Raw genomic sequence first — 26,180 nt, forward strand, 5'->3', positions numbered from 1 at the left:
CTATTGATAATTAATGTCTCAAGTTGTGACGCTGACTCTTGATCTAATCACCACAATCTACTGAGTCATGGTTTGGCTTCACAGCATTTCTCAGAATTGTTGCAGAGTAATGCTTTGTGTTTAAACTGACTTGACAACACACCAAAACCCACCCAAGATAGCTGTGTTACACTTTGATGCCTGTCACTTTGCTGTGTCACGCTTTAAGGCATATGTTTGTGCTGTGTCACGCTTTAAGGCATATGTTTGTGCTGTGTCATGCTTTGAGGCATATGTTTGTGCTGTGTCACGCTTTAAGGCATATGTTTGTGCTGTGTCATGCTTTGAGGCATATGTTTGTGCTGTGTCATGCTTTGAGGCATATGTTTGTGCTGTGTCATGCTTTGAGGCATATGTTTGTGCTGTGTCATGCTTTGAGGCCTTGTTTTTGCCGTGATGCCTGTATTTTTTTATTTTTTTTGTTGGTATTTTATTATTGTGGTTTTAGCCCTGTAGTATTGTTGTGTTGTGATTTAAAGAATATTGCTTGGTCATAGTTTGAACACCAAATCACGCCTGTGTAGTTTTTACATGTTTTTTGATCTCTCTATACTGTTGCTTAGTTTCATATTGCTGTCAAGTTTAACCGTGACATTCTACCCAAAATGCCTACCTGAGAATTTTTGTAGTTTGAACCGTTAGTAATTTTGTGACTTCACGGTTCATTGTTTTAGTAAGCTTCACATTGTCACGTGGCCACATGATATTTGGTTAACTCAAAGTCCTCTCTAAACATTTTGACGTGACGTGGTCCATCTACACCCAGACTATAGCTACTAGTAAGTTCACTTTAAGAAGACTTTAATTAAATTACCACTGCCTTAATTTGCCTATTGTGCTAATGAAGGCAGTGGCGGTCTAATAGCTAAGGAAGTGGGCTATTAACTGGAGGGTCATTGGTTTGAATCCACTGTGGACCACCGTGGGGTTTTGAACAAGTCCCTTAACCCTTTAACTGCTCCTAAAGAATGGGTTAAAAGCAGACAAAGTAATTGTACACAAATGACATCAAAGATATATCATCTATTTATCCCTAAGATTAATATACACTAAGTCTTCTGTGCTATGGTTATTATATTTATACATACTGTATGTGCCGATGTTATTCCAGGTCTTGTGCTAAGGGCAGGGGTTTCCTTTGCTACTGGTGCCAGACATGATGATTTCCACAACACTGGGACCTTCATCACCCTCGAGCTCAACATGAGGTGTTGTGGTATCACAGCCAGGTAAGTGGTGCAGTTTTTTAAAAAAACACAAGTTTATAGTGCCAAGGTTATTATGCACAAAACCTACCTTAATAGATGGAATTTATGAAAATAAAATGGATGTATTTGGTTACTACAGTGTGAAATGTAAGTCTGTTTACCTTTCGCTAATACCTCCTGTATCATGGTGGTGTTTAAAGCAGCTCATCAGCTTTACAGTGCAGGATGCTTGGGTCTGGTATCTCCTATATCATGGGGTGAACTCTCATTGGAGTTCTATCAAGGTCTCTCCAGTTTGGCAGACATTCTGGCCCACAAAAAAGACTGAGTACCTGAGGTTCTTGTGATGGCCAGAGGGTTACTGTCACAAACTACTTAAGGCTTGATTGAAGCAAAGCTTCATATTGACTACATGGTTCAGTGATAACTGAGGTGTCGGCAAATATTTCTGAGCACTATTGAGCAAAATCAGAGAAACCTGGATAAAGAAAAACTCAAAGAACAAACAACACCTGAGCCAGCACTTGGAATTCAATGACACGTGCACAATGGCACTTTGAGCTTTATAGTAACTCTAAAGAAAAGGGAGATTATCTACAGTGAGCTCTATTTATGGCCCATTGGGCGTTCTTTAATCCAGGTCTCACCCTGGGACCCACATTTTTCCACAGCCATTAAATCGCGATCCCACGTTTTTCAAAAATTGCTGTTGAAAACAAACATTCTCTTTTTTAAAAACATAAATCTATATATTTTCCTGTGCAACATGCACTTCACAGCATGACTGTCAAAAGAAAAGTTTTTTTCAAAATAAAAGACAAGTCCAACATGAGATACTTTAAGTATTTATTTATTTTTGACCAGCTGTTCGCGACCCGCTCAGTATAGGTCCGCGACCCACTTTTGGGTCCCGACCCACCAGTTGAGAATCACTGCTTTAATCTCTAGCCTTTGATCCTGAAACAACAAATACTCAAAGCTCTGGGATCAAGTTATTGCACAGGTACTCATAAGGCCCTGCCAGAGATAGAAAAAGGAGTTAAATGGGTTTCAAGTGACAAGACTCTTAAGAACCATGACCGAGACCACTGAACTGCTGAGTCAGGTTTCGGTAGAGTAGACTACTCTAGATGAAGAATTCACCAAGGCAACACTAGTGGATTGGATGCATTTCCCACTCAGATTAAACTTTCTGGACCGATGGTACATCCACTATCAGATTTCATAAATTTGTATCAAAAGTTATTTTTGGACTTTCATGAATTTCAGTTACATTTAGAAGTGTTAAAACTCCATGTTCTGTGATTCCGCCTGCTTGTCTTTAGACCGCCTTCTTTGACAGACTTATGTGTTTTGGGTTGACTTACACGTCGTGGCCATGTCAGGACTCAAAGACTTGATGGGAGAATACGCACTATTATTCTGATGTATACAACCAAGGTTCTGAGATTTAACCAAAGCCCTTTTTTCTTAATGTTCTGACACATGTTCCAAGCCCTTTTTGGTTTTTTTTGTTTGTTTTTTTGCATTGTGTAGACATCTAACAAAGGTCCACCCACTGTGAAAATGCTATTTTACTCTACTGTCTGAGCGCTTACACAGGTTACAAAAATGGCCCACTTATCTTTTAAAATTTCTCATTTAATTGTGTTCCACCACTTTCTTTGAGTGCAAAGAAAAAAAAAAATCATTTGTCATCCTCAAAGTTTAGCAAGTCCATTTTGATTTAATTTGTCTATTTTTCTATAATTTTGTGTGTTTGGAGTTATTTTGTGGATGCACTCGGATCCTTTAGTGTAGACCATGGGTCTGCAACATTTACTCTCAAAAGAGCCATTTTGCCTCATCTCACCTGAATTAAAGTCCTTCCGGAGCCGAAAAAAATACCTTTTTAATGAGGACAACATAGTGGATAAAATTCTATACAGTTAAAATTATATTGGATGATGTTATGTAAAAATATCTATTTTTTAAGACAATGTATTTGAAGGGCTACAAAAAATAACACATTTCTTGCCACATATCAAGCATGCATATTAAGCCGGCATGTTGGCAGTTAAATTAATCTGTCCCCACACAATTAAAATGTATATTTACATCCAGAATAGTCTTTTAGTTGATTCAGTTATTTTACCTGGGATTTAAAACTTAAGGTGCAGAGAAAGTTAATGGTCTGTAGATGTTTCAGCAGGTGAAGTATAGGAAGGTGGCAGTTATTGTGCAATGTGATTTATTTTTAGGTTGACAAATCATTGTATCGTGATTTTATTTGGTGTCAAAATCATTCATTATTACCCTCTGTAAGAAAATAATTATTTATTTCAATAGTTTTGAAAGCTATCGGGAGCCATTGCAAAAGAGTCAAAGAGCCACATGAGGCTCCAGAGCCACAGGTTGCTGACCCCCGGTGTAGACGGTTGATTCCCTGATATGAATCCGCAGGTGCAGAAGAAAAATGCTTTTTGTATTTTCTGTTTACTTGTAGTAAAAAAAAAAAAAAAATACTTTTTTTTTTAAATGTTTATTTCATTTTTTGGAAAAAAAAAAGTTCATTCATAGACCATGTTGTGCTTCTGGTCCACATACAGGACAAACAAACCATTCCCAAAATTATATATTTATAGGCAACACATATGTATATACATACATACACAAATGTGCATAAAGAGCTCAGAATGCACTCGAAGCCTTGGAGTGTATTACATGAACCACAGTACATCGATACAAACGTGACATCGCAAATAAAATGTGCATTGAAGTAAAAAAAAAACCAACATAAACAAGGTAAACACTTAATAACTGTTTTACATCACACATTGCATAGTTATCTGTACTTTTTATTTTTTAAATGCAAAAATAAGGACAATCATACAGTAGTATTTATAATCCCAGTGTGTTTTCAATGAGAGCAGCAAAAAGGAGGTAATTTATTCTTTGCAATGGGGAGTATTGATGAAAACTACAAGGTTTGAACAAACTGCTCATGTATACTGTAATAATATGGCCTCAAAATTGTAATTTAATGATGTGAAAAGTGATACAAAACTGATAAGATACAGGATTTCTGTTATAATAATAAAAATAAATAAATATTGGAAGCTAATAATTTGGAGATAAGTTTCAACTGCAGGGAGGATTTAAAGTGAAAGTGGTTTTATTTTAGCAATGTAAGAGATTTATATCACAGCTATCGCTACAAAGCATTAGTAGTCTATGCTCGTACAAAAATTAAGGTTCTGTGAGGAATAGTTGATGTGAAACCAATAATTTACTACACTGTACACTCCAGACTGGCTGACTTTATAGGTGAAATGTTCAAATGTCATATCTGATGTAGTGTGACAAGTTCCTAAAATCATACTGTTTCAGCTACTTAAATATATGGTAGAAAATGTTATCACAGCTACTGATAAATACTGTTTTACATGGAAGAAATTGTAAAGCACGAATGAAGGGAAACTCCGCAGATCAGAAATGTGGAATATCTAAATTTAAATCAGTTATTTTAACCTTTTTTGGGGGAAAATAGTTGCATGCAAAACCATAAGCACAATTTTTACTCAAATGCAATTTTTTTTTTCAGTGGTTTAAGTGTTTAACTGATCACAAGAGACCAACACTGAACATATTGTAACTTCTTAGGCACACAATAAAACTTATGAGAAATCGTTTGAGTGAATGCAACATCAATCCTTTATGAACACTTTAAACTTTAAACAGAATACAAAGTTTCCTGCTTGTCTTGATGCATTCTGGACCAGTGGTTCTCAACCTTTTCAGCCCGCGACCGCCAAAATAAAGGTGCCAGAGACCAGGGACCCCCACTGTACCTGAAGGTGGTTGAACATTAAAGAACATTCATGTGCATACGGGGTCATCTATAAGGGGGAATAAAGGGGAGAGCTTTTTGGGGTTCATCCATAAAGTCAGCAAAATGATGGTCTATTGTTTTATGAATCTGTGATAAACTTATTTATTTATATTATTATTTGCACCGTAGTATAGTCATCTTAAATATGTAAATCCTAGTTTTAATCAGAAATGAATTGGGTTAAAAGTGATTAAAAAATGGTAGAAAAGGTGGTGAAATGGGATTTTAAAAACCACAGAAATTGGTTAAAAGTTGCAAATTAAGTGTCCAAAAACAGACATAAAAAGTAGTAAAAACGGGTTCAAATGTAATGTAAATGCAAAAAGTAGGAACATTAACTTTAAACTGGCAAATAATGGGCATGGAAAAATTGTGACTGTGGTTAAGTTGGCAAAATAAGCATGAAATATGGTGAAGAGGTCAAAAGGGACAATGATGGGTGAACGTGTTGTGACGTTAGGTGGGCAAAGTGGTGGAAAGGATTTATAGGTGCTGAAAAATTCATGAAAGTAGAAAAAGTGAGCTGAGAAGGCATTGAAATTTGATGGCGAATTGGCAGAAATGGAAGTAATGTAGAAAAAATGCATTAAAAAGATCCAAAAGACGCCAAGTTTAGTGTAGTTGTAGAAAAAGGGTAAAAACAAGCAGAAATGGGCTCAAATTGTTTAAAAAAAAAATAAAAATCTTAGTTTCTTGAAGGCATCTGGTGACTCCAAGGTTGAGAACCACTGCTCTTGAGGACACCATATTCCCTTGGACTTAGGAGACAGAATGTAGCACCTTTGGAAATGTTTATTTCTGAGGGACATGAAAAGCCAATTAACGGGACGCGAGGAGGAGGTGGTGAAGTATTTCAAGTAGATTTCTGAGCAGAGTAGTGAGCTCAACGTTCCTGCTGCTTCACACGTAATCTTCAGTGTTATTTAATAGATGTGAGGAGGCACTTCAAAAAAACACACAAACAAAGAGTGAGATCAATGTGGTCCATGGTCCCTCTGTCTGTCTGTTGGTTGGTTGTTTAGACCTCTGAGCTGTCACTGTTACTGAGGCCTTGTGTCACCATGGGCTCGGCACTGCTGGAGGTCCTTGGTGCGTCTTTTTTCCCACGCTTCGATCGGATAAGTAACACCACGATGACGATGAGGAGCACGGTGAGAAGCAGCCCCACTACCACGCTGATGATCAGCACCAGTCCTTCATCGCTGTCCTTCTGGTTGAGCTCGCGGGGGATGATTCCTTTAGTAAAGACCCCCCTCTCAGGGCTCGTCCTCTGCTGGCGGCTTCGCTCCAGCGCGATGTGAAGGATGTTGGTGCCACGGCTGTTGTCCGCACCGATTTCCTCTGAAATATCTGGTGCCTCTCTGGCCGACCTTCTGCTGTGATGGTGACTCTTTGGCAGAGGGTTATAGGGTCGACTCATCACATGATACTCCAGACTTCTTTTCCCGATGCCGCGGTTAGCGTTGTCTCTGGAGCGGACCGTGTAGATGGTGTGTATGTACCACTCTCTCCCTGCAGCCACCTGCATTTAACATTAAAAACACACGTCTGAAACATAGAAAATACACCCCTAACTCACTCTCCCTTGTTTTCCCCCCAAAAAACTAGCATGTAACACTGCCTTTGCTTTTTGCCTTTTAATAAAGTTTAGCCTTCCTTAGGGAGGCGTGACGATGGTCATAACTAAGAAATGTAATGTATAACTTGTTACAAAAAAAAAAGGACACAAATGTTTAAAAATCACGTGATACTTTGTAAAAAATATATTTTGGTGTGTTTTTAGGAAATATTCACCACAAAGAAATTATAGATTAAACATTTCTAACAAAATTAAAAGCTTTTCTTTTCTATTGTGGGTTTCATTTATATTACATTATTCATTTCCTTCAGAGGTGACAAGTAACCAAGTACAAATACTTCATCTGTACTTTACTTGTATTTTTTTTGGTGACTTTTAAAACATATCTGTACTTTCAACTCCTTATATTTTTTTGAAAATGAGTTTGTTACATTTAAGACCTTGTCACACAAACTAAACACACCTGTGAAAGGTTTCCTGCTTTACATCATTTTTAGACCAAAAATGTCTCCATTCCAGAAACCTGGAGAACATGATTCTATTGAGGCTAAATTAAAAATGTTGGTATAGTTTGAGCATTTTTTCTGTAAAGCAGGTCCCACAGTTTTAGTTAACATTTTCACCTTTTTAAAAATGTTAAACTCAAATCTGCTCTGGGTTTAATTGAGCATTTGCATTTTATTTTCTTGACACATTTTTATCTCCAATTTACATTTATTGTGATTGCTAAATTCTCCAGGTGTTCAAAGGTAACAGACTTAAACCCTGTCTTATTATTGAATGGACATTTGTGTTACTTTTTCATTCAAAAACATTTGGTAGCATACACTTTTCCTCAAGTACTTCAATACTTCTACAGAATCATTTTTATTCAAGTATCTATAGTTTTACTTGAGTACTGAAGACAAGTACTACAGCACCCCCTCGTGGAGGTATTTTAAACTGTTCCTGTGCGCCCACCTATAGTAACACTGGCACCACCTGAGGAGCATTGTTTTCCCTTTTTGCAGCAGTTAATATTTTTACGTGAGGACAAATACAACCGTTTGCCTCTAAACCATATTTTGTTCTACTTACACTTGCACACAGCTTTATTTTTTTGTTTTGTTTTCCTAAAAGCTTTCTATAAAAAAAATTCTCTTTCACACTTTCATTGAGTCTGTTACGTTTAATTATGTCATAAAAATAAAAATTGTTTTCCCCTGCTTCCACATCACATATTTTGGGCAGTGTGAGGACACAGTTATATTTTAATTCTCCTCTGGCTGAAAATGCAGCAGTATTTGAATATGATGCATTTGCTGCATGTTATAAGTCCCGCTGCAGCGTCAGTTTTCCACTAAAACCTCTCTGTGAGTTTGTTTTTCCCATTTTGAAGCCTCTTACAAAGCGGTTTGATTGAACTCTCGTTTCAACCAACACATTAAAAATGGATGATTTTTAGCACCTGTGTGGGGCAAACATTTGATCATAAACCTGACCTTTGATGGTGGCGTGAGTGGCAAACACCCGCTGACATTTTAGTTGTAGATGATCAAAGTTAACTCTCAAAGAGCAAAATGTTAAGGTGATGTTTGTCATTGTAAAAAGTTGATTAAAATGTCTTTTTTGGTTCCTCTGGCTCTTGACTCCATGGGTTGTGATGCTCACACAAAAATCAATGATTGAGTTGAGACCTCCACTTGTGCAGGGTGCAGAATGTCACATTTTCATAGTCAACATATTTTTATAATTTCTCTTTCATTTGAGACAGAAATTCATGTAAAACAGCATGTTTTATATCACTGTTAAAATTGTGTACACATAAAAAATAAATGTAAATGTTAAATTTGTCGCCAAATGTAAAGCTCAATGTTTAGAAATTATGCAACGTAGGGAGGTTGGCATCTGTCGATCACGAGGCCCCGCCCACTTTACACTTGGTGACCGATGTAACATTTAGATTTACATTTAACATTAAGATTTACATTTAGTTTACACGTTTTAACATTATTATAGAACGGACGTAGGCAACTGGAGGATGCAGCTAAGTGCAGTGAAGAAGAGATGCTATTCTAGCAGACAGGGTTAATAGAAAAACGTGACTTTTACAGATATTCACTTAATATTACAGATATTCTTTTGGTGCTAAAGGGGTAAGGAATCATTTCTGAACATGTTTAGGAGTAGAAGGCGGCCAGAAAGAAAGTATTAAAAGATTTCGCCAGCCGCCATGACTTCTGGTTAAAAAAAGTAGTGCGATTCAATTTTCACAGCATCCATGTGAACCTTGATACCTATGAATCGATTTTTAACTGCCTTACGATTAATCGTTACATCCCTAATAGGTACTGTAGGCTATATAGAACATGCTGTTTTACATGAATTTGTCTCAAAGTGAAGTAAATGTTCAAAATATGTCAGCTATGAAACGGTGACAGTTTTTACATTCTGCACCCCATAAATGTGTGCTCTGAATTATTTCATGGTTCCCATTGAGGGTGTTACTTGAATGAATGAGCGCTGACCTGAAAGAGGGGAGTGGAGTCCATTCTGAAACCATCTGCCCCAGGTTGTCTCACAAGAGCTAAAGCACCCGGGTCATCCACTGCCAGCAAAGCATTAAACGCAACATCACCAAAGGAGCGAGCCTGGGTTTCTGGTTGGGCTTTATCCTACAAATACAGAGAGAGACGGACACAAAATAATAATGTTCAAGCATACATGGCACAATTAGGATCAGAGTTGTGATTAACAGATACACACAATGATCTTGAATCTGTAGAGAAGTGACGGAGCATCAGCCAAGCAGCCAAACTCAAAGTTGCTGGGGTTGTATTTAGGGACGTATCCATCAGCTCCGGTGCACAGAAACACTTTCTCAATGGTGCAAATGAAAGAGTTTCCCAAGTTCTGCACTGGGTCCACCATCACTCTGCCGTAAACCACGTCCCCTGAGGACACAGAGGTGATATTATTAATCACAGCCCTTTCATTTATTTGGCTTTGAGCACTTTTAGCACTTAAAAAAAAAATCAAGAAATCCAAGATGGCCACCATCCATATTGCCAATTTGGATATTTTGTCATAACTTTGGTTCTATTTGACAAAAAAACATGATTTCAGTGGCAAATTATAGGTTTTCAGGGTCAAGGATTTCAATAATATTTGTTAAAATACCGTAAATTGTGCTCAGAGTAAGATGCAAGATGGCCGCTCAAAGTCTGATCATGTTTCTACGTCTAAGAGAACCAAAGTTATGTTAAGATTGAACCTCGCAATACGGATGGCGGCCATCTTGGATCTTGCTCTGAGCACAATTTACGGTATTTTTCGATATATTATTAAAATCCGTGACCATGAAAACCTATAATTTGTCACTGAAATCAGACTTCAATGTTTAAGAGTTCAAATACTCAAAAAACCCCATGTACACATTTTCATGCATTCTAATATGATATACTATATGTATATCTGCCAGGCTTTACCCTGTGAGAAGGCCGTGTCGCTCTCCTGTCCAAAGCCCATTGATCCGTCAGAGAGCCACAGCATCCGTTTAGAGAGCAGAATCATCTGAGTGTTCAGACTAAACTCAGCCGCCACCGGGTCACTGACCTACACACAGAGGAAAGAACACAACAATCCATGAGGAATCAAGTGATCCAGAGACAAATGTTAATCTATTGGGCATGAAATCCAGCTTTGGAGCCTGTATGTAATATTAAAGCAATGGATATTGCAATGGTTGGCCTAGTATGAGGTTATTATGGGGCTTCAGATAACAACAGACATAAAATATTACAATGCTCACTTTTCTTTTTACATCCGCAAACCAACGGCTTATTAATCAGTAATATCTTTCAGTTCACTAAATAATATTTAAACAAAAAAAAGAAACTTAGTTTTTTAGTAGTTTATTAGTGGTACTATTTATGAACATTTTGCTGCTACAATTGCCACTCAAATTGTTTTAGACTCCACCAATAACGACAGGTTTGTTAGTCAAATGGACATTTAACTTCAACTTTAGAAAAGTTTCACACATTGCATTGTGGGATTTGTAGAAGAATGCGAAGACGGCGCAAAAGCAGAAATGGAAGTTTAAACTTTTTGTCCTGCTTTGTTAATCATGTGTTTTTTACGATATCACTGCGATTTCGGTCGTATTTGGGTGTTTCCGTAGAATTCACAATATTGATATCCACCCCTTTTTTTTCTTTCAATCTATGAAAACACCAAAAATGTCACTTTGGGTGTGTTTTAGGGGTCACACTGGCATCAGTAGTGGATGAGAAGATTTTTTGTTTAAAAAGTTATGCAGCTTTAAATCAGTCTCTGCAAAACAACTGTTAATATTTTAGAAAACCTGTGTTACCACCAAAGTTATAAACAGATGGTGTCACATCATCTTTTTAATTAAATAATAAATTAATCTGCAGTTTTGATAGTAATTATTAATTAATTGATTAATTTAAAGTTTTTATTTTTATTTAGAATTTTAATGCCAATTACCAAATTAAGGTCAATTTTCTGAACTCAATTACAATTCGACTGCTATTACAACAACAAATGTTTTTCAATTCTAATTACAATTATGCCATAATTGTAATTAACTATCAATTAAGCGATTACAATTATAAATGACCCCATGTAACAGAGTAGCAGCAAGACAACACCGTTTGCTGCTACTGTTGTTACATGCTCACATTAAATAATTTAAGAATAAATGAATCAGTCCTATATATCCACACTATTAATCCTTGGTTTTGTTTGATCGCTCCAACCTTTAGTATGAATATCTTATATAAAAATTAAGAAGCAAAATGAAGATTTTCTTTTTAATGGTTAGACTGATAGTTTGACTAGTCATGAATTGTGCTGTTATTGCTGTTTAGTGTATTATAATATGAGCTGCTTCTTACTGGAAAAATGTGAAAGTCAAAAGTAATTCAGCCTCATTTTTCAGTGTTAATATACGTTGGCAGGTGTTTGAACGCGGGGGTGATTAGACCTTGGATAAGTACTGTTAAATAGACTAAAGTGAGACACTGTTGATGAGAGCTTTGCTACTGGAAAGATAATAAGTTATTATTCTATAAGCACTGCATTAGATGAAGGAACGAGCTGAGTTTTATTAAAGAAGGAATGAGTCGTGTTTTAAAATGTATGAGCACTTCTCGCTGCACTCGTCTGTGTAAAAAGTTGCATACATACGCATAAAAAGTTGGAATAGATTTTATTTACGTCAGTGCCTTTGTGCACAATGATTCACTGCTAAATGTGATTGAAGCCGTTCTAAAGCTGTGCTGTGGTAACTGGAAGTCGTGAGTCAGCCTCTTTGGTCTCACTCATCCCACAAACTCACAAGTTATTTGACATCTAGGAAATCTGGACGCCCACAAAATCATTGTTGTGTACTTTAACCAATGCATTAGCCAGATTAAAGAACATTCTATTGGTGATACACACTTTATTGAATATTATCTAATCTTATCCAATTGATTTTCACACACTTTCTTCTATTTTTCGTCACAAGTTGAATGTTTTGTTTTGTGCATTTTGTCCACACTAACAAATGTGATGAACTGTTGGTTACTAATGAAATATAAATGGATGTGCAGAGATGATATAAAGAGATTAAAATAGTGATTTTTCTTTTTAGCGTTGGAGAAAAATCTATAGAACATATTAGATTTATTCAGATTCATGCATATTGACATTCTGCTGCATTTCAGGGTTGTCTTGAAAATACCTGCTCAAATTGTTTTAATAGTGTTTTTCAACCTTGGGGTCAGGAAACCATGTGGGGTCACCTGGAGTTTAAATGGGGTCGTCTGAAAAACATGTGCTATGTACATATGAAATTTTGTGAAATTATTATTTTTAATTAGAACAACACACAATCTTAACTGTCTTATACACTTTCACTTTGCCAAATATAAATCTAGTTAAACTTAAGATGTAGTTAAGAAAATAAATGAAAATATGTGTATATATATATATATATATATATATATATATATATATATATATATATATATATATATATGCGCGCTGGCAAAATGTGTCACTAATCCTGGCTATTCTGTATTTATTACAGTGTAATAAACATGATCAAAAACTAATTCTATGAAAAAAAAAATGTTTAGGAGGGTTGCTAGAAATTCTTAATATCAAAATGGGGCACAATACAAAAAAGGTTGGTAACGACTGTTTTAATATTGTAATGACTCACGTGTTTAATGTTCATGCTGTAAACTGTTCATTTATCATTGTTCCTATCTTTCATGTTATTGTCATGGCAACGGGACAGGAGGGGTTATGAGTGAGTGGGATGCTGGGATGAGGAAGTGGAAAGTGTGCGGAAGGGGACGACGGGTGAATTTTTATTTATTTATTTTGTTGGCGTTGTCACGTGCCTGGTTCCTTTCACTGTGCAGAGTGCTACAATATCATCAAAGCAGCGAGATTTAGGAAAAAGGGAAGCATCACGATAACTAGTTTCATTTAATACACATAATAAAATGATGGGACATTTACCTGCTGAAAACGTATATCCATGTCAAAGGTGAGCGGTTCTCTGGGGCTGCAGACGGGGGGGATAGTGTACTCTACGCTGGGAGGGGCCGTACAGGGGACCAGCTTCACCGTGTACAAGCCAGAGTAGTCACGCACCTGAAGAAGAAGATATCATGATAATCTAAAACAAACCAGATTTATTTACTGTATATATAAAAAGTCTCCTCACAGCAAAATCTGAGACGAAGGTCCACTGCTGAATGGGCTGGTTGTAGGTGGGCTCGTTCCTCACCAGACTGAGGTTAAAGGTTAAACCAGGATGGTCTGGACACATGACCATGGAGGTCAGTGAGGAGGCTGTTGGGGAAAAAATTTTATATTTTCAATTTGTAACAAAACTGAAGAAACATAACCTTCTTTCACACATTAATAACAGAAATAGTTTAAGTGTGTTGTACACGTACCCGAGTGTCCAAACACAAACAGGCCTCTGAATCGAGCCTCTGTGCGGAAGTTAACAACAAGCTGTCCCTGGCCATTGATACGCATGCTGGTCGGGTAAAGAGCACCTGAAAAAGTCAGACATAAAGATTGTTTAATATGAACTTTGCTGAAAAGCACACACGCAGGTAACCATAAAGTACAGTAAATAACAGTACGTCTTGCCTTGCAGTTCAGCCTCTGGGGGGCTACCGATCCCGTCCCTCCATAAGATGGCGGTGTCGTATACGAATGTGAGCCTGAGCTCTGACTGCAGGTCAAAGTGCTGCCACCCCCCCACCCCCACTGGAGAGTGGAACACATAGGACACATGGAGGGGTACTCGCAGGGTCACGTATGACTGGACCAGGTTCAAAACCTGCAGTGTAAAGATATCAGAGTCAGGTTATTATCTACATGTTTACCAAATTACAGTACGGTATCATAATTTTACAAGAAGCAAGCATTTCTCACATACTCTATGAACTATAAACTAAAACCCACAAATGTAGATAAGATAGAAAATGGGCAGAAGAAAAAAGAGACTTCCTGCAAAATAAATATTAAATACAACCAGAACCGTACAAATGCTTCCTTCACTTAAACAAATGTACTTTCCCTGTACACGCAGACCACCAATTCATTTGTATAGTGCATTATATACATAAAGTAATTCAATGTGCTTTACATGATTAAAAAGTGCAACAGAAAACAATAAACAGTTTAAAAATCAACATTAAAAACATTAAAAACATTAAATAGACTTTAAAATCAACAAGAAAAGGATTTTAAAAAAAAACTACCCCTCATTCATATTTTGGAATTAAATGAGTTCATATTAAATCAGGGTAAAATAAATTACTGATTACATTTTTTTATTGTATTTTGCACCATTAATAAAACAATACATAATCTCACAGAAATAGACATACAGTGTAGGAAGAGACAGAAAGCTCAGACAGCTTAAATATTATTTCTTAAATTAAAAATCACACACAATCTCAAACAACTGTATTCTTTCACTTTCTCAAATATAAATATAGTTCAAATAAAAATGCTGTATAAATATATCTGAGCTGGAGCATATTGTCACTTTCTGCACTAATCCTCTGTATTTCTAACACTATAACCGATAAGATCAAAAACATAATTTTATGTTTTCTGGGGTTCCCAGAAATTTGTGATATAAAAATGGGGTTGGGAACCACTGCATTAGATGCTGACTTCAGCTCTGCTGCAGTTTGTTTCACTTATTAGCAGCATAACAACTGAAAGCTGGTTCACTTGTTTGCTGTGAAATTTCTAGCCTCTAATGATGCGATATAGATCCGTCTATATATTATATCCAGATATAAACTACAATTGCAATCAGAAGGCAACTGATGATAAGAAATAACTTAAAAAAAAACAAAAAAATAAACAGCTGTTCGTTCAACTCATTTTACTATTACAACACCTGATGTGCCTATTATCATGTCGACAGTATTGCCTAAAGGAATAAGGTGGATGTAGCAGACAATTAAAACATGGACTTTGTTTTCAGTTATGAATAATTCAGGCAGCTGGATGATTAGGAGTCCATATTTTTATTGTATGCACTAGAGAAATAGGAGCCAGTGTTTATGATTTCCATTGCATTGTTAATGCAGTTGATTTCTGTTCACTAAAGAACAAAAACACTCCAGAGATTCACCTTTGTTTCCTGCACAAATACAATGCATGGTTAGGATGGGATACTTGATTGCTTTACATCAGTGTTTCTCAAATGGGGGTACGCGTACCCCCCGTTCGAGGGGTACGCAATGGCACTACAGGGGGTACTTGAGAGAGGGGGAGAGCGGAAAATTAACAAATGAAAGCATTAAAAATATGGGGTTTTATGTTCATTATTATATTACATGGCAACTCACAAAACGACAGCAAAAACACACAATATAAGAGAAAAATAAACTGAATAATAAAAACAACAAATAACAACAAAATGACACCAAAAAAACACACACACTAAGAGAGAAAAATACATTACCCATTATCAGCGACACACAAAACGACAACATAGACACACCAAATGAGAGAGAATAATTTAAATAATACCAACAACACACAGCAAAAACACACAAAATAAGAGAAAAATATACTGAATAATTAGTTTAGTTTAGTTTATTTGAGCCGTTTACATTCATTTACTTACAGTAATCACATCATTACACAGTAATGGAAGCTCAAAAGGAGTAGGCTGAAGCAGGGAAGCTTATGTGAGCCTACCCCTATATTCATATTCTCAGTAATCGTAAACTCACATTTGTATTATCATGGGGAACTCAACCAACAAGAACTGCATCTCACAAAATCACATTTAAAAAGTTACAGTAAAAGTTCAAGTACACCATTTTCATACCCAAGCACACACAACCACGTGCATGTACCTGTTTATGAATTACAATTTTTAATTACAGTTGCATTTTCAACCATACAAACAATAACATAGACCTTACAAATTGCAGCATTTGACATGGTAAAAGCTTATAGCTACATTACACATCAAGCGTATAAGATAACAATAAGATAATAAAAACAGACAACAAAATACACAAACACACACAATGATAAAAAATGATCTTGATTAGAACATGAACTGAAAATACAAGAGTCAGTCTTGGTCCCACATCAGGAGGGTGATGACTGTAAATGATAAAAAACTATAGAAATAAATCTACTCAGGAGGCAAGAAATACTGTTTCATTCACTTATTTACAAAATTAAATCATTTAAAATGTGTTATCACTCATTCATTCCATCGTTATGCTCTATAGTTGTTTTTCACAGGGTGCTTGGATTCAGAAATAAGAGAAAGGTGGTATTTGAGCCAAAAAAGTTTGAGAACCATGCTTTACACAGTACTTCTAAAAAAACAAAATAGATGTGATGACATGGTGAAAGCACAAAGAGAGAGTGCTGAAAGTCCTGGTGCTCTTTCCTCTGACCTGTGAGAGCATTGTGCCTGCACTGGTTCTTGTATTTGTGCAGAGACGTGCTCCTGCCTCCAGGCATTGAGTGCTCAGGAGAATGATTTGCAGAGTTTAGCCCTCTGACAAAAACCTGCTGGGCTTTAATGGATTCCTGTGGTTCTGGCTGAGCTGAGCATTAAGCCTTTAGCTGTGACAGGACGTGGGTTTGGACTCTGCTGAACTGTCTTCAAACAGCCACCCTGCCTACTTTAGAGGAGCACTCAGATCACACAGGGCACCTGCAAACAAAGGTTGTTCCTGTTCGTCATTCATCCCGTTGCACAGATCTCGTAACTAATCCTGTGAGGCCTCACTTCATGTCTTTTATCATGTTAAAAAGAAATCGCAGTTCGCGTTCCAAAAAAAAAAAAAAAAAAGTTTTCTGCTGCTTGGATTCTAATTACTGTTAGCTTCATGTCACATGTTCTACTTCAGGTGTGTAGTATGAGTTTTCAATGAAATGGTCCCAAACTTTTCAGACTTTAGGTTGGTTCTTCTTTTCTTGTGCAATTCTTCTTCACAATGCAAATGGTGACGCAACACTGCACCCAGCAGTTCATGTATGGTACTGCAGCAAAAATGATGCAGAAAGCGTCCGCCGGCCTGATTTTATCATGAATTTATTAAATGTAGACGCACATTATCAATTATGTTACTAATCATTTTTGCATTATTGTATATGTTACTTTGGCCAAATTGGGAATAAAGTCAGGTTTAATAACATAGGAATTTTCTCTCTTTTAGCACATAAACATGGCGTAATCGCTTTAAGGACTTTGAAGAGATATTGGCAAAAACTTCATCTGTTCAGAAGGAAAAACCAGTGAAGTTTGGAGCATTCAGTCTGTCTGTGGCTATTGAGGAGCTATGGAAACAGACTAGGGCCAGTTTTAATGAAGACTGTTGTTGTTTATGATGAATTGGTCTTAGTCAGCTTCCGTAGATTTGACTTTAATAGCAGATCTTCAACTTTTATCACAATATTGTATTTTAAGTTTATTTTTGAAATTCAACTTTAATCTTGTTTTTTCGACTTTATCCTTGACATATTTCAACTTCATTCTTGAAATTTCAACGTTGATCTCAAAATTTCAACTTAATTCTTGACATTTCAACTTTATTCTTGATTTGCCCAAAAATGGCCCTAATCAGCTTCCGTATTTTGTCCTTGTCTCTGAGGAAGACTGGCAGTTCACAATCGAAACATATCGGGAGATAACATTTCCTGAAAAAAACTTGTCTGAATAAACAAAAAGAAGACCAAATGAACTTGCTGAAAGTACCACTGAAAACAGCCTGCGACCCAGATCTTTTTAAATTTAAAGTTTTTTTATGTTGATATAACTTCCCAAAATTTGCATCTTACTTGCATTACACACCATGAATGGGACTCAAAGGAGGAATCTCCTTCCAGCAATACACACAAATAAACAGTAATATACACAAAGTGCATTTAAGGTGCTTCAGGGTTTGAATTAATAATTATTGGTGGGAGTTTCAGAGAAAACTCTTCCCAGCCTCTTTTATCACCACTGGACCATTATTAACTTTAAGCCTATAGGAGTGTGTTTCTAAGCTGAGTGTGAATGTGAAAGGCTGAGAGGCATGTGTACCAGGGGAGCAGGGAAACAGAGATTTAGGGTCTCCTTCTAGCGCCACATTTACCAGCCGTCGTTTGGAAGGCGCTCAGAGAGCAGAGGGCCAAAAGAGGAAACCTGTTTTTATTAGACTGCTGCTTATTGGCCTGACACTGGAGGAAGACAAATAGTCCTTCACTCCACAAACTGAAGGAGACTGTGTTGGTTTAAACATTTCTATGAAAGTTAACACCCGTCTCCGGACAATCATTGCTGACTTTTTTTTTTTCACTGACCGTATTTACTTTGCTATGGAAGCAAGGGTTTAATTGGTCTGTTAATGATTAGTTAGAAATGTAAATGAGAACGGTTTTAAAAGGTGAGACCAGTAACCACAGAGAGCACATTCCTATGCATTACTGAGGCCAGGGCTTTGTTTTTAAAAATTACCAACATTAAAAACATTTAGGAGATATTCTAATTTGGATTAAAAAATGGATCACATTGTATGCTAAAATAAACTGCAACTGTTTGCAACATTTAGCAACAAACTACGTTTACAAAACGCATGTGAATTTAATTTTTTGTTACTTTTGACCAGATTTACAGCAATATTTGTGATATATTTTTTCTAGTAAAAACAAGTCAATGTTATATCTAAATGTTAAATCTAAATGTTACAGTTAAATATAAATGTTAAATCTAAATGCTAAATGTGAAATCTAAATGCTAAATGTTAGATCTAAATGTGAAATCTAATTGTTAAACTTAAATGTTAAATCTAAACGGTAAATTTGCATGTTAGCTAATTATTTACTTTCACCTGGGACATTTAGATTTAACATTTATAATTAATTGTAACATTTAGATTTACATTGACATCATAATTTTATGAGGAAAAGACATCACAAATTTCACAAATATTGCTGTAAATCTGGTCAAAGTAACATAAAAAAATTCACAAGTTTTTTTAAACGTGGTTTGTTGCAACATTTTACTGAAAAAAAGTTACTGTTTATTTTAGCAGCCGCCACTTTACAATGCATGTTTGCTGTGAAATTTCTAGTCTCTTATGATTAGATATAGATCCATCTATATCTATATCCAGATATAGATTACAAATGCAATCAAAAGGTAACTGATAACTTTTTTTAAAAACAGGCCTGCTCAGCTAATTTTACCATTACACCACATGTTGTGCTACCAATAGTGTCTAAAGCAGACACGGACAACTGGTGGCCACATACGGCCCCCAAAGTAAATGTACAAAATCACAGAAAAATGCTCAAAACAAAAGCAAGAATGCATTAAAAAATGCAAAAATATTACAACATTGCAGGAAAATACAGTAAAAAAACACGGAACATACTTTAAAAACACACAAAACTACAACAATCAACAAAATGACAACAGTAAGACACAAAATGACTCAAAATGACACAAAATTACTCAAAGGAAATATACAAAATTACAGAAAATGACAGACAGAAAAAACACAAAAAAGGACTCGGCAAACCCACAGTACGTACAAACAAGCAAAACGACTACAGATATACGCACAAACTTATTCCAAAAAATGTAATGACAACATAAATACAGGGACTTAAAAAAAAAAAAAAAACATATATTTTACAGGGAAAATAGACAGAACTGAAATGCACAAAATGCAAGACAACAAACACAGAATGACAAAAACTTAGTTTTTCCTGTATTAATGCTCAGATTGGTCGTTATTCTCTGCTGACGATGACAATGTTTGATCGATGGGCCGCATTACCAACAAACACTTATTTGTGGCCCCCGCTGTGATAGAGGTTGCCCACCTATGCCCACCTAAAGTATGTTTTATGTTCTTAAAACATACTTTTATCGGAAAGCGCCTTCCCTGATTTTTTCTTTTTTTTTGTAACTTCCAACTTGTTTTTATGTTTCTTTTTTTTTTAACAGTTTTAATCTCTGTCCAGAACTTTATTCTATTTAAATGTTTTTCTCACCAATACTTTATCTTTTATTTTGTAATGTAAAGCCGCCTTGGGAAAGCACTTTGTAACGTGTTTTAAAAGTGCTACATAAATAAAGTTTATTATTATTAAAGGAATACGGTGGATGGAGCGGACAGTTAGGGAAACATGGCCTTTGTTTTCAGTAATTATTTTACTGTAGAAACAAGGTTTTAATTGCACTGTTAATGATTAGCTAAAATTGTAAATGAGAATGGTTTTAAAAGGAAAGACCAGTAACCACAGTGTGCATTCCTATCCCTCAGGGAGGCCAGGGGTTTTGTTGAACTCACTGACAGCACTTCACCTTAGCAGATGATAAAAGGGGTCAAAGGTGAGTTGGAGCTCAAAGGTGGGGCCGCTTACCTGTCCATCAGTCCCGATGGTGCCTCCGCAGTCGCTGAGCAGCTCAGACATGTCGTAGTAGCTCGTGAATTCCCACAAACAAGCCTCCAAGTTGAGGTTTCTGTAGAAGCGTAGCGTGTTGGATCCCCTGAGGGAGGGGCTGTACTGGTACGGGGCCGTCCCACCGATCACTTCTGGGTTTCTGGTGGCGTCGGTGAGGAAACCGTGGCGAGTCGTGACCTCGGTGTAGTCCAACAAATTGGAGCAGCGATGGTGGCCCACGCGAGTGCCGTCGGGGCTCAGGGTCAGCTCGAAGTTAGAGAGGGGTCGAGTTGACACCACAGGCAACATACCTAGAAGAGAGAGGGGTCACCCCAGGAATGCAGGAGATCACTATACTGATGGGGTATTAACCAACTCAAGTCGCTTATTAAAAAGATTTGGTTTATTAGTGACACTAGGAGGGATTCCTAAACAAGACTGTCAAGCAGGGTTGGGTCAATTACGTTTTCACTTATCCATGTTCAATTACAACTCAATTACAAATACGGTAACCTGCATTTTTTCTAATTAAACTTACAATTATTATCATATTACCTGCAAATCACTTAAATTTATGTTATCAATTACTAAAGTTCAATTTCAATTAATCACAACTACCCAACCTGAAATTAATACCGGTAAGCCCATAAAAAGTAACCTTCCTTTTGTGTTAGCTTTCTGTTAGCATCTCTTATAATAAGGGATCAGTTTTGACCCATGTCATTTGTTTTCCATCTCTTGACTTCCTTGTTAGGGCTCAAACATACTTGGGGGGGACGCCCAAAAAGTCCGTGGGGGCAATTAAATGCAAAGCTCAGATTTTACAAGCTCTGACTTCTCCGCATAGTTGGTGTCACACAAAACACTGCTCGGCATTGTATAGACCCGCATTAAATGTAACACGAGCTTAGAGGAGAGACTGGCAGACAAGCTACGACCGTAGTGACACCCTTAAAACACGTCCCAGCATTACAAGGACTACAGAGAAGCACTAAAAATCATGGGACATGTAGAATTTAATGGAAACTACTACGCGGTGGTGCGCCCAAGTATGTAAGCTTTGAGGATAGTGGACAGTTCGTGCTGAGTTGGTTGTGCGCAGAGTCTGCCAGAGTATGTTTGAGCCCTTTGGGTTCCTTATCCATGAAAATATTGGTAGTATTAATATTTTCGGTGTGGGCTTCTGAGTTGTAGGATTTTTCAGTGATCGGTTGCTACTGTCTTGGGAGAGCAAAGGTGCGCATGTAACTGTGGGGTGGGTGGAGTTTTTACGACGGTGACATAACCAAAAGATACCTTTAGGGGGCGCTTTAAGCATAAGTTACTTAGTTCTGCTTTAACTTCATTGGCAAAAGCTTCAGTCCTTACCGTCCATGTGAGGCATGGTGATGATCAGCTTGATGAGGTTGGGATGTTCCAGATCTTCAGTTCCACTGTAACGCAGTCTAGCAGAGAACGGCTCGGCTCCTACTGTGCCTGCAACGCGGGGCTGACACATTCCTGCAGACGCACCACAAACAAGCAAACATCAAAAAATGTGACGCACTGAAACATCTCCTCATGTTGGAATTTGTGTCAGACTGAGACAAAATGACAACAGATCCATTATACCAGCAGGCAGCATAGGGTACAAATAAATAAAGGCAAAAACATCTGCAAAAAAGCTCAGTAAGTAAACGATGAACAATCTAATCCACTCACAGAATCCGTCCCAACACCAATGACAAACTTTACTGAACAGGAAGCAGTTACATTCAGTCTAAACTGCTTCTATTTACCATGTGATATTCTTCTATGGAGCTTTGAAGCAAAGTCTCAGTAAAGTGTATTTCCTTGTCTGTTATGAATATTTAGGAGCTTTTGTATTTAAAGCTGCTGAAGATGATCATTTTTAATCAGATTAAGACATAATGTATACCTCATAGGTCAATAAATTAAAGATCTTTTGCTCGAGAAAAAAAAGTGAAAGGTTACGTGGAAGTTTGTTTTAATCTCCACTATTAAACACTGTTGGGAAAGTTTTGCGCATTGCATTGTTGGATGTGAAGTTCCGTAGACCAGTGGTTCCCAACCAGGGGTACGTGTACCCATAGGGATACATGAACATGAATCAAGAGGTACTTGGAAACATTAATTAATTCATTTAACATAATGTGTAATTTCATATATTTCAGACACTGTATGCTATTTATTTATTTTACAAAGTGAATCAAGCTACCAAATATTTAAAGAAATATATTCCTGGATTTAAAATGTGTTTGAATGCACTTGAGGAAAAAGTTCATTATTACTTACTGAGAGGAAAAGCAGGACCGCACTCACTGAAAATGACAGAATATCTTCTAAAAAAGGGTATAGGGTACTAAATAGGTGATGGGGGGGTCACTTTTCATTTTAAGAGATGCTCAGGGGGTACACACGACAGAAAATAAGGGGAAACACTGCCGTAGCCTGATGTATAGACGTGTTTTTACTTCATTCTTACAGTGATTTCTTGCGTTGACCAAAGTGACTTCCCATCACATTTCTGTTTTTTTTTTTTTTTTTCACAGGCTGAAAGTTGCAGCAAAACAATGGCAGACTTTTATTTTGGGGTTTACATGGATGGATCTGAATCTGGCTGAAATTGAATACCTGGTGGAGTAAGGTGATATCAAGAAGAAAACCGAGAACAAATTAGAACAAAAAATGGTTTCAAGCCAATTTAAGTCCTCTTCAATCTATGAGGCCTGAACTAAGTCTTTATCTGATTAAGAAATAATTGTCTCTAGCTTTAATATAAAAAATGCTTTTACCAACAAGTTTCCATTCGTAGAGAAGAGGAATATCATTGCTAAATAAATTAAATAGGAGTGCCATCAAAGAAGATGTTAGTTTTTATAATCAGGTGGTAAATGCCTGTTTCTCTCAATGACAAACACATTTCAACTCGGAGCACATGATGGTAAACTGCTTGCAAGTTGGAACCAATGTGTTTGTATAGACGTCTGTTATTGCGTTTGTTTTTATAATCACGTGATCAACGACAATCAACACATTTCACTCTGGAGCACATGATGAAAAACTACTCGAATGTATGATAAACTTATAATCTGATAAATTTCATGTTGGGAATCTTTGTATATATATATATATATATATGTGTCATTATGGAACAGGGGCATTAAACTCAATTTAGAAAATGACATTCAACATTAATGTGCCCCAAGTTTGCACTTTGAATTATAAAGTAGACAAAGTATGGAAAGCATAGACAATATTTAAGCAATCAGTGACAGATACTTAAATGTCCTTTGATTTATTTTGAATTTTCTGACAAATTTTTATTAAATTTGGTTAGATTTTGTGGAATAATTGGAAAAAAAATCCAGTTCTTTCAACAACAATTTACAACTGAGTTATTTTGTATTTTCCACAATGATTCATGTTTTCTGTCATTTTCACTTTCTCCTGAGGGCCAAGTTGAATTTGGCTCCCGGGCATTGAGTTTGACACGTGTTATAGAAGGACATTACTCACCCTCCTCTATGCTGATGGACACAATGTGGCTACTGATCTCTAGACCTTCATCTCCGTTAGAGTTCACTGCTCTGGCAGCACACTGGACCCTGGACCCAGCTTGAAAATATACTGAGTCCAGAGTGATGAGCTTAGAGGAGGTGAAGAAGGTGTCAAAGTCCACCTCTCTCATTGGGCTGGTGACACCGTCGGTACCAGTTGGGGCACTGACGAGCCAACGGTAGTGAGTTAGGGTGTTGTTGATGTTCTCGCTCACACAGATGGAGCCGGTCTTATCATAGTCCGGGTATTTGGGGTTACAGGCCTGGATAAAAGAGAGGAAAGTAAAATGTTGAATAAAAATAAAGTAGGTATTTCTGCACACCAATGATGAGCCCTGGAGATACTCGATGACACCATAACTACTAAACTACATCATTCATGAAACACTTAGGAAGAAAATAAAATGCAAGGCCCAATTATTTGCAGGCTCATAATAAGCACAGTTGTTAGTTTAATTGGGACATACCGTGACACAGATAACAGGGTATCCAGCTACAGGCAGAGCATCCCTGGTTTCTTCAATGTCGTCATAATGTAGCAGAGAAACCACTCTGGGAACCGATGGGAACGTGACGTCGGCCATGCTGTTTATCTCCTCGATGTAAATGATGGCTTTGCTCATCTGTTGATTGTCAAATAAGAGTTTATTCAAGTGTAATAAAACCCAGATGTTTTGGCTGACACGTGTCTAGGTTAGAAATTCAAAAAATTGGGTAAATTGTGGGCGGGGCCAACAGTGGTGGTTTGTGACGTAATAAGCCATCAAAACATCACAAACCACCAATTTCAGCCAATAGCAAAAATCTATGTAATAGCCGGGTTTCAACCCATTGAGGGCAGTCACTCTTATATGTTTTTACAACACTTTAACGGATATGTTATGAATCAACCAATAACACTACTTTATACCAAAATGTATTTGTTTGCATGAGAAAAAAAAGTGGTTTGGTGATTGGGTGTTAAACTCAAGGCCCGAGGGCCAAATCCGGCCCTTTAGAGCATCCAATGTAGCCCAATTAAACTGATATTGAAAACTACGGCACGATGATGTTAAAAAATATTTTCCCCAACCTAAAATCAGCGGCTCTCTAAAGATTAAACTGGTCCGTATTTAGCCCCTGAACTAAAATGAGTTTGACAATCCTGCTTTAAGAGAACATTGAAGGAGAGATAATCCAATTTGCTCTGTCATTATATGTTAGACAGTAGAGTTTCTCTCACCTTTGTCTCTGCCACCATGTTCTCATCAGGCTTCAGGTGGACAGTGAAGGCCTCTCTCATTTCTCGCACACCATCATATAAAATGTCCACTTCCACATAATGCTCTTTATCGCCTGCTCTGAACACAATTTCTACCAGTAAAGTAAAAAGAACAAAATATTTGTCAAACAAAAGCTTATATTGATGAAAGCTTAAATTAAAAATCAGCCGCATTTACCCTCCGATATTGGATGATAGTCCTCCCCAGACGTTGCAGATCCATCTTTGGTGTGAACTCGAACCACAGAGACTTTGGATGTGTCTCCAACGCGTAGAACTACGATCTTCACCACAGAGATTTGGCCTTTTTCCTTTGGCTCGTTCACACTGAATTTGGTTTCTCCAAAACTAATAATGGCCTCTGTCAAAATATAGTTACATTGATTGGAACATGATACTACCAACACACACACACACACACACACACACACTACTTATTTTTTAATTCAAAAAGCTCTTTTTAGAAGGGTTTCCGTAAAGAACCTTTATGTTTTAAAACATTTTGTTTCGGTAATTATTTTCTTACATAGGTCGTAGAGCTGTGCAATATTTTATTTCTCAACTAAGTCGGACATGATTCTGGCTCCAAGTCCCTGATGCGAAATGTCACTTTTATTAACAACTAGCTGCACAATGTCAACATTTTGGGCCACTTTTGGCTTCTTCCCTCATTAGGGACACCACGTGTGAGTCATTTTTGTAGCAGCCCGTG

The 26,180-nt window shown here is 37.0% G+C and overlaps 1 protein-coding gene across 1 annotated transcript in view; it reads right to left on the reverse strand.

Annotated features, from left to right (window-relative positions):
* Window positions 1–5,728: 5,728 nt before the first annotated feature.
* frem2b (FRAS1 related extracellular matrix 2b) overlaps window positions 5,729–26,180 on the reverse strand; it is a 102,362-nt gene continuing 81,910 nt past the window's right edge. Inside the window, exons 11-24 of the mRNA XM_028465645.1 lie at window positions 25,647–25,829; window positions 25,430–25,560; window positions 24,675–24,830; window positions 24,167–24,470; window positions 22,016–22,147; window positions 20,627–20,958; window positions 13,862–14,054; window positions 13,660–13,764; window positions 13,425–13,552; window positions 13,217–13,351; window positions 10,165–10,291; window positions 9,443–9,630; window positions 9,205–9,351; window positions 5,729–6,640 (exon numbers count right to left, since the gene is read on the reverse strand). Coding sequence (XP_028321446.1) covers window positions 6,137–6,640; window positions 9,205–9,351; window positions 9,443–9,630; window positions 10,165–10,291; window positions 13,217–13,351; window positions 13,425–13,552; window positions 13,660–13,764; window positions 13,862–14,054; window positions 20,627–20,958; window positions 22,016–22,147; window positions 24,167–24,470; window positions 24,675–24,830; window positions 25,430–25,560; window positions 25,647–25,829 — 2,765 coding nt within the window. The 3' untranslated portion in view covers window positions 5,729–6,136. The remainder of the gene's footprint in view (window positions 6,641–9,204; window positions 9,352–9,442; window positions 9,631–10,164; window positions 10,292–13,216; window positions 13,352–13,424; window positions 13,553–13,659; window positions 13,765–13,861; window positions 14,055–20,626; window positions 20,959–22,015; window positions 22,148–24,166; window positions 24,471–24,674; window positions 24,831–25,429; window positions 25,561–25,646; window positions 25,830–26,180) is intronic.

The sequence above is a fragment of the Gouania willdenowi genome, chromosome 13, assembly GCF_900634775.1.
Source record: "Gouania willdenowi chromosome 13, fGouWil2.1, whole genome shotgun sequence".
Taxonomy (NCBI): Eukaryota; Metazoa; Chordata; class Actinopteri; order Blenniiformes; family Gobiesocidae; genus Gouania; species Gouania willdenowi.